The following is a 13,716-nucleotide window of genomic DNA, read 5'->3' as shown; positions in this document are numbered from 1 at the left end:
AGACGATTATATTTACCTTAGGGCGGACCTCTAACAGTGAAGGATTTAATGAAGGCTTTATTTCACCCCCCAGTGTGCAAAGTATATCCTAAGTTGAATAATAAGGTAAGGAGATGGTATAAATAAAGAAGTAATAATGATGAAGAGAATAGCGTCCCCTGGCAAAGTCCTCTAACAGCGTCCCCTGCTAAATGGGTATAGTCACAGGGGGTAATAAGAGACAGACAAATGGCAAAGACGGTGAAACTGAGGACACTGGGGACAGAGAGCGGTTTGGTGTAGGTTTTGGTTGTCTGATTGTTGTGCACAGACGTAAGCGGACTGTTCACCCCATAAACTTAGTGGTAAATACAGGGGCTCGAACGTATGTCACAGTGTCCTCCCAACATAAGGCCAGTACCAATATGACCGAGCTATCCAATCGCCTGTACCCTGATTTTTACTACTGGCTGGTTAGTAGAAATGAATAAAAATAGTCAAGGAAGTAAAGATAAAACAGAAAACAAGTAGCCGAGTATCCCGTCTTTTTTTTTTTTTTTTTTCCCTCAGAGTGGTTGGAAGCAAGAGAAATGGTTCTGGTAAATGTACCGTACTTTATATGAAAGAGAAAATAAACTTATCATAACACAAGCTTCCCTACCACAACCCTGGCCCCAAGTACTCACTATTGAACATGACGTGGAAGTAGGCTGACGCTGCGGCCAGGACCACTCTATGGGCGTACACCGACACAGCACCAGCCACCAGCTCGATATCACACAGCTGCAAGGAAAGTAAACATTCACACACTCAGCTCACTCTGGCTGACTAGGAGAATTACAGCAAAAGTGGATGTGGACAATGACTTCTCCATCACAACCCACAATCCTTTCTTAAGATTCGATGAAGTATTTTCCACTATACTCTTGCTGTGTTCAGGTGATTTTATTCGCCTTACTACAGACTTTGAACTGCTGGGGTTTGATATAGCCTACATTAACCCCTTCCATCTCCCTTAAAATGAGTATAACCGTCTGGAGATAACAAGAACAAACAGCCAAAAGACCAATGTACTGATGAGGTCCAATATATCAGCAAATTCTACCGTATCATAACATCCTTGGACTCTACACACAATGGCAGATTCTAAGATATGTAAGCTGAAATGCGTTTAAAACTGGGCCCACTACGTCACCCAAATATCCCTCCTAAATAATTCAACAGACTCTACGCACCTTGGCTGGTTCTAAGGTGATTACAACTAGAGTGCGTGTAAAATAGCCTCTCCCCCCCGTCACCGCCCTTCCTCATAAATAAAATCGACAGACTGCTCACTTTACCAGCACCTACGGCAGTCTACCCACCTACCTCACCCCACCACCCTGCCTCATACATAATTCAACGCACTCTGCACACCTTGGCTGGCTCGACGGTAATTACGGCTGAGGTACATGTAAAAATGGTCCCTCTACCTCGCCCCTAACATCCCTCCTCATACATAATTCAGTTCCCTACACATTTTGCAAGTTCTAAGGTAAACACAGCTCCAGTGCGTGTGGATAATGACCTCTCTACCTTACCCATTCCTACCACACCTTCCTCAAAAACAATTTAGCGGACTATGAACACACTTACTAATACTTTAATTCCTGCAAAAACGTGTACATGCAAAATGGCCTAACTACCTCATCCTACCATCTTTCGCATACACACACACACACACACACACACACACACACACACACACACACACACACACACACACACCTTACCAATCTCTAGTCTGTGTATGACTTAAAGTTATTTTTCCTTACTCCAGTCATTCTCCCAAATATAGCTTTTACAAATTGTGTATGTGTGTGTGTGTGTGTGTGTGTGTGTGTGTGTGTGTGTGTGTGTGTGTGTGTGTGTGTGTGTGTGTGTGTGTGTGTGTGTGTGTGTGTGTGTGTGTGTGTGTGCGTGAGTGTGTGTGCAAACATTCTCTCTCTCTCTCTCTCTCTCTCTCTCTCTCTCTCTCTCTCTCTCTCTCTCTCTCTCTCTCTCTCTCTCACACACACACACACACACACACACACACACGCCTGACTCACTCCACACTTTGGCATGAGAGACAGGTGAAGTGCATGTCAAGAGTTACCAATCGCACACACTTCCCCCCCCTCTCTCTCTCTCACACACACACACACACACACACACACACACACACACACACACACACACACCACAATACCAACGTCCCACAACGTCCCTACGATGCCCATTTTCCTACTGTACTCTGCCTCCCACACAATTTTCCTAGATTACGAAGGGTCTCTTGCACTAGGAGAGAAAATGGTCTTCCTTTAGAGGTCTCCCCAGAGTGAAATAAGAATCGGCCGACTGTAGCAAGAAAAAAATAATAAAGAAAAGCGTCAAAGTGCGTGGCTAAATATTCTCATTTTTTCTCTTTCGTCCCCCCATAAAAAGAGAGAAGTGACTGTAAAGAGTTCCCCCCTCCCCCTCTTCTCTCCCTCTCTCTCTCTCTCTCTCTCTCTCACACACACACACACACACACACACACACACACACACACACACACACACACACACACCCATCTGTAATTATACCCCCCACATCCCCACCCCCACCTGTCACATTAACCAAAATTAGCAACAAGTGAGCTGGACAAGAGAGGGAGGCGAAACTAAGGCGGACAACAAAACTCCCCACACGCGAGACAGGTCATACACAAAGCTTTTTCGCCGATCAGACTGTTGGGTGCAGTTTGTTTTACCTTTGCCCCTACTCACCCAAAGGTAAAATTAGGGACCTGAATGTAACTTTGACTGCTGTGGGTTGTGTTCTAGGGAAAGACTGGGGTTTGGAATAATTGACTGATTGCTTTTATGGCTATTGTGGAGAGGGACGCCTTCATGTGGTGGCACCGATATATCTTGGCGGCTCCTCTGCCTGGTTATACAACAATGATTTTCATACAGTCGACAGGCATTAACCTAACACTTTCTTCACCTTCACACACATACACACACACACACACACACACACACACACACACACACACACACACACACACACACACACACACACACACACGCATCCATATCCACGCTACCACACAGCCATAATAGCATTCAGAGTGCGCACACCTTCGCCAGGGCAGATCTATCTCTCTTTTGGCCTTGACCTTTGACATTTTGGGGGGCAAATATTTATATACTCATTTGTTCCTCTGATGGTCGACAATCCTTTCAAATCTGCTTGAATTCCACCCAATACTTTTTCATTATGTTGCTGACAGACTGATACATCGACTCTCTCTCTCTCTCTCTCTCTCTTTCTCTGGCAGGCGGCGAGGTAGTTCAACAAAGCAGACGACTCTTATGACTACCTTTACGACTCCCATCTCTCCCTCCTCCACTCCACTCTCCCCAGCTAAACTTTGAACTCTTTATTTTACAGCCTGTGTTTGTTTCCATGTAGGGGATGGCCACTGACACCACGCGTTGCCAAAGTTTTCAGGTGACGGGATGGTGCACTCAATTTTTAGGGTGGCCTCACTGACACGCACACGCATATTCACGCACACGCACAGCCACACATACACAAACATCCATCCAACCCCACCACAAACACACACACACACACACACACACACACACACACACACACACACACACACACACACACACACACACACACACACATTTTTTTTCATTTCTTTGTCTTTTTTACGAAATTTACAACCGTCACTAGCTGGCAGTGGTGGCCAACTTGGCAGGGCAGCGTCCATAACTTCTTGGAAAGTTCTACAACGAGGATGGGGAGGGGGGGGGTTCTGCTCACCGCCTCCATCTCCCCAGCCAACCTCTATGTAGTGTACCTGGGTTGTAGTCCTTTCTCTCCACCCTCTAGACAGTCCAAATCTCCCAGTTAGTGATCCAAGCCAGACTCCTATATTAGTTTAGTCCCTTATACTTTACTACCAACCATGCTAACAGTGATCTACAGAATCTAATGCTACGCGTTTCCAGGATTAAGCTAGGTGGCCGTAATGTGAACATTTCTTCAATCCCAACCACCTTTTTTTTTAATAATCACCATTGCTACCAAACTACAGTATTACATGTACTGTATATTTAGCTTTGGACAGTCCATTGTAGAGTGAGGCTACAGAAGGATATATCAAACCCATCAAATAAAAAAAAAAAAAAAAAAAATCACCGAAGTAAATCGTCTGGTAGTAGGGCGAATGAAATGTGAAATACGTCATCGTGGGGAAGAGTTAAAAGCAGCAAACCGACTCACGTCCCTGATGGCATTACACGACCGAACACGAAAAACACCCGATTAATGCACATGGCAAACCTTTTATTTCCACACACACACACACACACACACACACTCTCTCTCTCTCTCTCTCTCTCTCTCTCTCTCTCTCTCTCTCTCTCCAGAAATTCTCCAGTAAAGGTCAGTCACCTTGAGACGTCAGGGTCATTGATTCAACGAGCCTGGTAAGTTACGAGCACGATACGATCGAACACATACTCGCAGCGGCAAAAAATGTTCCGTATCACGAACGCCGCTTCCTGTTTAGTGGCTACAGACAACGAAGTACAACAGCAATAACTTAGTCTTGCTTTTGATGGGACAGGGATATCTTTGTGCCTTCATTTGCCAACCTCACGAACTATACTTTCAATACACTTCGGTAATATATATAGTTTTTCTTTTGATGCCCTCCTAAGTAATATATTCCTTGGATAGACTAGTCTCTCGTCTTGTGTGTGTGTGTGTGTGTGTGTGTGTGTGTGTGTGTGTGTGTGTGTGTGTGTGTGTGTGTGTGTGTGTGTGTGTGTGTTAGGCGCTGACGCCCACCATCCAGTCACTTGATGTAGTGCTACCTTCTGATGACTGTACACTGAATGACAAGCCAAATGGTTTCCCGGAGACCAGGAAACCATATACTATGCTAACGGGTAATCACGGAACCAAATGGACCCCGAGTGGTAGAGCTGGTCAGGGACGTGGCCCATAACAGGTTAAATCCAAGGGACGGCTCACATAATGCCACTCAGGGAAGAATAACAGGTCAGTCACATTAATATCTGGTAACCCTCATTCTTTAATTAGTTCCTTAGGTTAATTTAAGTTTTCCTTCCAAATTGTTACGCATATTTCTGGCCAGCATAAAACAGTGCAGAAAAGTCCATCCCAATTTCATGCCTTCGTTAAGTTGCTATAATGCAGTGGCGTGTAAACATAACTGCCACTTTTCTTTGTTTATGACTGCCATTAGTGGATTATTTTTTCTTTATTTTTTGCTAATTTGCGTGGTAAATTTGAAAAAAGGAGAGGAAAATGTGCTAATAAATGGCAGCAAAAGGCAAGAGCGACTGAGATAATGTACATGCTTCTGTGTGTGTGTGTGTGTGTGTGTGTGTGTGTGTGTGTGTGTGTGTGTGTGTGTGTGTGTGTGTGTGTGTGTGTGTGTGTGTGTGTGTGTAACATCCCTGAAAGACCGGACCTGCTCGCAGTGGGAATGGACGCCAGAAATAACCTTGTCTATATATACTAGGGACGTTAGGGGAAGGGGTGTCTGTGCTGACAGTGATGGATGGGAATTTCTTGTAATGATTATGTGTGTGTGTGTGTGTGTGTGTGTGTGTGTGTGTGTGTGTGTGTGTGTGTGTGTGTGTGTGTGTGTGTGTGTGTGTGTGTGTGTGTGTGTGTGTCAAAACCTGTATATGACACCGGAATGAACCACCAGGGTGTGAACACATACAACCATTTAAAAGAGCATACCATACTACCACACCTTACTTAATACATCCGCTAGCTACGACTTAAATTTCGAACCGAACGCATCACAAGACGAACACATTGACCACCCAACCACCGTAGCTCCACACACCAGCAGAATTATAAGGTCTGACCATCCACCCTTCTTAACAACCAGGCACAGAAATACGGAAAAGACCCAAGCGCTCGTGTAAGACTGAGAATGAAGGCAGAGCAAATTAACAAACAGAAATCTTGAGCCGGTGAGGAAGTCGGCGCCGTGCAACCGTAAATCAAAACCAGTTATTGCACCCTTTCCTTGAAATCTGCCCGCGTGGAGATAAATGACCGGGGAAATGAAAACTTGGGCTGAATGAATGTCGACAGTGGCTACGTTTCAAGGTGTGGAGGTGAGAGAGGTTGTGGCTGAGGTGGAGGGGTGTGAGAGGGGTTGTGAAGGGATGAAGGGGTGTGAGAGAAGTTGTGGATGGAGTGGAGGGGAGTGAGAGAGGTTGTGGCTGAGCTGAAGAGGTGTGAGAGAGGTTGTGGCTGTGGTGATGGGGTGCGAGAGAGGTTGTGGCTGGGATGGAGGGGGACGAGCGAGTTGTGTCTGGGGTGAAGGATAGGTACAATCACGATTAAAAGTTCGTCTGCACCTCCCTGCCGCTGGGACGATGGAAGATGTTACATAAAACATTACAGCAACACCAATACAAAGCACAGAACAAAAGAATGTGAGATGGGTGAATATTCGATGACGCTTCTAGAGGAATAAGAAATATGAAAAGCAAGACACAATAGTGCGAGAGAATGTGAACGAATATTAGCTCATGCAAGTGCAGTAGGTGGTACGAGATGGAGAAGGGTACTGGTGTCGGGGAGGGGAGCAAACTGGTGACTACTGCAATTAAGGACATTGTTGAAGGCAGGGAGAGGGGTGGAAGACAGATGGGATGCCTGGGTGCTGTTTGGCCGACCACCACTATCCATCACGGTGACCCAGGGAGTCTCATCTCAATTGGAACAGAGAGAAAGCTGACAGGAACGTAGCAGCCACTGAGCAAACATACCAGCCACGGTGACAGGCAATAATCTGGTGTTTGGTACTTGGTACTGTTTTACTCTTACGAGATTGCGCGTGCGTCCGTGTGTGTGTGTGTGTGTGTGTGTGTGTGTGTGTGTGTGTGTGTGTGTGTGTGTGTGTGTGTGTGTGTGTGTGTGTGTGTGTGTGTGTGTGTGTGTGTGTGTGTGTGTGTGTGTGTGTGTGTGTGTGTGTGTGTGTGTGTGTGTGTGTGTGTGTGTGTACATAAAACATACCGGTATATGGATACAGTACACGGCTCACATATTTCTTTAAGAATATAAACAGGAAGAAAGATATTTACAATTTCACCTTCATTCTCTCGTAGCTGCCAGGCTGCTTGCACCACAAGCGGTAAGTGAAGTAGTCACCATAGTATTACGTCAAGGAAGAACTAAAATCCTATTACATGTCTGCACTAAACTGTCAACCAGACATGGCCTACAATTGCTGTCTCTCTGTCTTGAATGTTGAGCTGTAATAAGAGATTAACACTAGGATACAGAGCTACAGTATTCACGAAGAAGTTTTAGACAATGAAAAGGATGTAGAGCCGCAGTACTGTCTTACTCTGCCATTAGGTACGGGAAATAAGCTGCAAAAGGAAGAAAATCTGCGCCAAGGTGAACGAACTATAAGCGAGATACGATATATCACTCCACCATGCTTACTGAACTCTAAACTACCAGCACTCTCTTATCTATCTCCGGCTATTGCCAGGACTGATTGCCTCCAATGAAGCGGATCCCACAAAGTGGTTTCGCCCATTATCTTATTGCCAATTTACTTAATGTAGTTGGGTTGGGCTACTTGACCGGCGGGTGCCCAAAACCTAAGCTATACTGATCTTATCCTATACATCTTCATCCGTATACCAGTACTATACCTTTGTTCACTTTAACCGCCTAGAACTGCCATCTTCATTGTGAGAAAAACACACCTTGTGATGTGGAGGTCTTTCCTGAGTAACAATGTTTCGCTCTGCTTTGTCAAGCCGAGCGGCACTTTGTAACTCAGTAAAGACCTTCGCCTCACAAGGTATGTTTTTACCACCATTTTGTCGGCATTATTTGCTTTATAATTTTCACAAATTGCCATCAATAGATAAACACTAGAATATAACCCGTCACGAAGAATGGATACAAAGCCGTAGTATTGTCTGTCACTGAACTCCGTGAAATAAGCTGCAAAATGACGAAGATATGGGCCACGTTATGGCGGAAAAAAGCTACAGGACCTGCTTACAGACGCCCAAGACTAAAATAGGAAAGGCTCTTGGTGAATACATGATAGTTATGCAAGTGCTGCTTTGACCTGCTGTAAAATAAGACAGTCTAGGATTAATGCCTATGAACTGCACGTGGATCATTAAGATATTCAATTTTTCTAAGCCCTAACCTTCTCCTAGAATAAGACCGCAATAGTCGACGTTACATCCAGGTCCCCAATTGTACTGGTGAATGAATACAGAGGAAGGGGCGAAACAAACTTTCTCTAAGAGTTTAATCGACCGGAGAATCAAATCCAGGTTCTAACTGCGAGGTGGATGCGCTAACCCCTGCACCACCGCCTCCGCCGACGTGTTGCATTCACCAAGGAGTTTACAAATATAAGGAATATTTGTGGGTCGCAGATTTAATAAGGATATACACTCAATCCCTTCAGCCTGAGGATACCTGGCCATGTTTATATTTTTGTTCCTGTTACCAGACGATTTTCCTCAGCTTTGTAGAAGGCCCTTTACTCCTTTCGCCTTAACCTGTCCCAGATTTTCGTCCTTATGCAGCTCGTTCCATGGCAGAGAAAGATGATGCTACGGCTCTATATCCTCTCCATAGCACTTCTTTATGACTAGCATCATAGTCCAGGGTTAGTTTATTGCTACAACTCAGCATTCACGATTGACAGACGGTAATTTTAGCCTAAGTTAGGGTAAAAGGAATATAGCACTGAAAGAATTAATGGAATTTTATCTAACCCATCCAGTTTAAAAAGTCTCTCCTAATCAGGGGAAAAAAATCACTTGGAAGTAGGAAGAATACAAATATAAACTAATAAATACAGAAAGAAAATATACAATACCAGAATATAATACAGAATGGGGGTAGAAGGTAACGAAAAATATAAACTAATACAAAAGCACTGGACAAATGCGAGTGTTTCAGGGTCTTAATTTGTTTCGCTAAAGCCCCTAGCGTCCGAAAAACGTCAGTGAAAGACAGGCAGACAGGGCCGCCCCTAGATACATTCCCGCATCTACAACCACGTCACCGGAGTCAAAGGGCTGTTGTTAGTTTGTCATCATCTGAGGGAACTGGGTCACTCCTAGAACTCCAATACTAAGACGCTGTTGCATGAAATTCGACGAGCCTAAGTTATGAGGTATAGGAACGAGTCTCCTTGGTTACTAGTCATTTTCTATTAATTTGGCCCAGATTTTTGCTCTTCTGGAGCTTATTTCACGTAGCTCAGTGGCAGAATAAGACAATACCGTAGATCTACATCCTTTCCATTGCGTTTCTTCGTGACTGGCATCGTGTTCTATTGTTAAACTCCTACTACAACTCCATAATCAAGATGGAGAAATGGCAATTTTAAGCCAAGTTAGAGTAAAAAGGGTATAGTCAAATCAACCCTCCAATCTGACAACATCTGGCCATCAACTGAGGTAGGAGTTAAGAATCTATTTTAGGTTAGAATAAAGGCATTCTAACTTATATCCCCCTCGTACGCGCAGGTGAAAGAGAAGGCTGATATGAATTCAAACCCCGCCACCATAAGGCCGTGGGGACAGTTATGGCGGTTGGCAACACTATCGACTACGACTATGGTTATGGCAGCCGGGACAAAGACAGGTATTGTTATGGCAGCCAGGACGATGACGGCTATTGTTACGGGTGCCGGGACGATGATGGCTATTGTTAAAGGAGCCTGGATGGTGAAGGCTATTGTTACAGCAGTCTGAAAGGTGACGGCTATTGTTACGGGAGCTGGGACGACGATGGTTATTGTTACACTACCTGGGATGATGACAGCTTTTGTTATGGCACCTGGGATGATGATTACTGTTACAGCAGCTGGGATAATGACAGTTACTGTTATGGCGGCAAGAATGATGAGGGATCTTGTTATGGCAACCGGGAGGGCGATGACTTTTATTATGGCAGCTGAGACAATGATGGTTATTGTTACAGCAGCCGAGGCGATGATAGCTATTGTTTGGACAGCACGGGTAATGTTGGTTATTGTTACAGCAGCCGGAATGATGACAGCTATTGTTACAGCAACTAGGATGCTGAGATTTATTATTATAGCAGCGAGGATGATGGTGCCTATTATTACAACAGCCGGGGCGATGATGGCTATTATTACAGTAGCCAGAATGAAAACACCCATAAGTACTATTACTGTTGCCAGACTAATAGCAACTAGGACCTGTTACGGTAGCTGGGATAATAACGACTACGACTGTTATTGCGAGAGCTGAAGCTGTAATAACCATGGCTAGCTATGGAACAATAACGACTGCTGCAATTATTATGGAACAATAACGGCTACTACTATAATTGTTGCTCCATCTAGAACGATACCAGCGACGATCACCTTTATTGCAGGTAGAATGATACCGGCTATGATTATTATTACGGTACTGTAGGCAGAATGATAATGCCTACGACTACTGTTACTGCAGCTACTGAGAAGGACTATGCCTATTGTTGTTACGCCAAATATCTACAGCCAACATTGATTATGAGAACAGGAGCAATACGAACTTTGACTGTTGTTAGGCAGCTTGAACAACGTAAGTGACAGGTCCAGAATCTGCAATCATTAGTTCCAATTGTCAAAACTGGGTGCGCGAAGTTGTAAGGCAAGCCCTGAAATTGGCCCGTATTCAGAGTAACTTTGGAGATTTCGTGGCACCATATTTATTTATTTATCTAACTATTTATGTATTTCTCAGTGATTTATTCAGCTTATAGCACCTCAGTATCCCCTGGTGCGTTACTGATGCAAATGACGTCGACATTAAACCGATATAAAGAGCATAGCAGGGAATGTTAATGTGCAATATACTAAAGATATCTCCAAAGAAGAGAAACTACGAAGCCTCCTGTGTCATCTACAATACGATCCTTCGGGACAATCATTAGTAAAAATAGTTTAGGTGGTATTCTCGTCGGCTAAGGAAGCTCCCTAACACCTTTTCCTATGCGATTTATATTGCTTATTACGCACTGCCCTATTCTATTATAAAAAAAATCCTTCTAATATCTCCATACACTGCATAAATAACGTGCTGTACAAACCAGACATATCCAAAAATCAATTGCTGAGGAAACGTGTCGGGGAGCTTCCTTAACCACAAATATGGACCTTAGGTATATCTGGCTTCTCTACCTCGCTGCTTATTGTGCCATCACGCTGCCTTGAACATTGTTGTCCCCAAAGAGAAGGCAGTACTCCAGTCCATACACTTCAAGCTGACACCTACGCCTGTATTCTCGCTGGGTGAGGCAGCTCCCTCACACCTCTTCCTTAACTATTTACTCTTGTGATGCGGGTGGTTAATATCCTTTTGTACGTTATTTATGCAGAGTATGGCGATATTGGAAGGAGTTATGCAATACAAAATAGGTCAGTAAGGTGTAATAACCAAAATAAATCGCTTAGGAGAAGGTGTTAGGGAGCTTCCTTAATACACAGTCACGCCCACATTGAGGCCCATTCACTCTATGTGGCTAACACCTACCTACACAACTCTCCCTCACAGTACAAAGACAGCTATTTCTTTCTCGCCTATCACTGTACCATGTACACACACTCAAAAAAGTACCACTACACCTTCTGCAGGATACAAACTGACACCACGAATGAAACGTGTGATAACAGCCTTCCTCCAGCCCTACCCAGACAGCTGGATTGTTCAGTATGAAACTCATCGGACTCCCCTGTAACGATACTTCTTTGAGTGTGTGTACATTACAGCACATGACTCATATGTCTGGTGCTGGAGGGGGACGCGTTCACGTTTTGCCACTGATATGACGCCTTCTCGGCGTGGTTATACAAATGTCCCTCACTTCCTTCCTTATCCCCTACGAGGAGGACGGTGTAATGCAGAAGAGTAACTTCAGCCTGCAGTCCACTGGGTTCACGTTCAGATGAGCCTGGGTCTGTAACTACTACTACTACTACCACTACTGCTACTACTCGTATACTTGGTGAAAGGTCCTTTGGTTAGGACGTTATTCAAAGCCAGCTTATTTTCCACTGAACTGTAATGTACCTTTAGCATTACTTTTCTCTGCCTGTCCTTTCTTCCTCTTTCTCCGATGTTTTCTGTCCCTTTGTATTACCCGAAAATCAGAGGGATGATGGGCTATGACCTTCAGATCACCTCATTAAATTTTGGGCCAAATTTGGCCAGGATCCAGGCTGTAGGCCCCCCAACAATGAAAAAATAAAATAAAATAGCCATAAATCCTTTCAAATTCGTCATATCGACATGAAACCAAAATCTGATGGGGCACCTTTCAAATCTGCATCTTATGCTTTATTACATCACGCGGGTCACCTCCCAAGTTAACGGTAAGGGGGTCAATGTCTGGTGGGTAGGGCCTAAAATTTCAAATGGGCATAAAATCGTCAATTTTCACCCGATTTACTCCAAATTTGATATGTGACATCTTTCAATTTCTAACTAGATATTCTGTTGTGTTTATACGCCAGCATTAAAATGACTGCCAGGGACGGGTATGCTGTGCCTTGACACCGCTTCTTCTTACTCTTCTTTCCACTTCAGGTTGCTCTACATTGAATCAAAAGCCTCATGGTTTCCTCTAACCAAGGAAACCATTTACAACGCTGAATGGTAAAAACGGGGTGATGTGCATATCATGGCGCCCCTGTTAACTGGGAGGAGACGTAAATACGGCGTCCAACCAGGAACCAAACCTCCACATTCTTCTCTGCTCCTCGCCGTGGCGAGACGCTGTCTACCGCACGGAAACATCGGTTCACTGCACGGGACGACCCCTGCGGGAACGGTTGCTTACCTGCGACTGATGGGTCTGCTCCGCCAGACAGACAGGGGTTAAGCAACAACATACTACTTGCTATCTGTCCACCTGCCCTTGTGTCACTTTCTTCTGTACAGCATAAAACCATGTGTGCCGTACCTCTCGAATGTCACTGAGTCCCGAAGTAAACCTAAATAACAAAATATAAAATAGGGAATGGAACTACCGAGGTGCAAGAAGACCAAAAGTTCTATAGTGGGGCGGCGGTAACTGATATGTGGTGGAACAAGAAGTGACAAAAAGAGAGTACGTGCTGATCCTGAGTTTCTTCATGAACAGGAAAACAGTGGCTGTAAGTAGGCTAAAAGTAAAAGTATACACAAACATTACACCTTACTTAAGCTTATATAAACAGAGTTATATATACATATATGTATATATATATATATATATATATATATATATATATATATATATATATATATATATATATATATATACACACACACACTCACACACAGGCAGTTGGTAACAAAAGTCCTGTTGCCTCTTCTGCTTATCTGTTTACGTTCTTTGACAATCAGTTTCATGAATCTGCAACAACCAACAATAATGACAATACAGAGTGGTCTTTAAATATTACTCTAATAGAAACTCGCTTGGCGATACATGTTACAGGGCCAGCTCATTCTGCTGGTGTGAGCGTGGATGTGGCAGTGAATGTAAGAAATTAACACATGATGCAGAATCACAAAACAGCAAAAACTGCCTGGCAGTAAGGGGAATTATATATTGATAACTCTGTATTTGGTCTAAATCAGTATTGTCAGCTTCAGATTCATAAGACTAATTCC

At 44.0% G+C, this 13,716-nt stretch overlaps 1 protein-coding gene across 1 annotated transcript in view; it reads right to left on the bottom strand.

Annotated features, from left to right (window-relative positions):
* LOC145411527 (kelch-like protein 17) overlaps window positions 1–13,716 on the bottom strand; it is a 71,797-nt gene that overhangs the window by 57,877 nt on the left and 204 nt on the right. Inside the window, exon 2 of the mRNA XM_080281538.1 lies at window positions 666–762. Coding sequence (XP_080137664.1) covers window positions 666–762 — 97 coding nt within the window. The remainder of the gene's footprint in view (window positions 1–665; window positions 763–13,716) is intronic.

This window comes from Coenobita brevimanus, chromosome 90, assembly GCF_032717465.1.
Source record: "Coenobita brevimanus isolate Jiangsu-jjx chromosome 90, ASM3271746v2, whole genome shotgun sequence".
Taxonomy (NCBI): Eukaryota; Metazoa; Arthropoda; class Malacostraca; order Decapoda; family Coenobitidae; genus Coenobita; species Coenobita brevimanus.
This window is presented reverse-complemented; position numbering and strand designations above follow the sequence as displayed.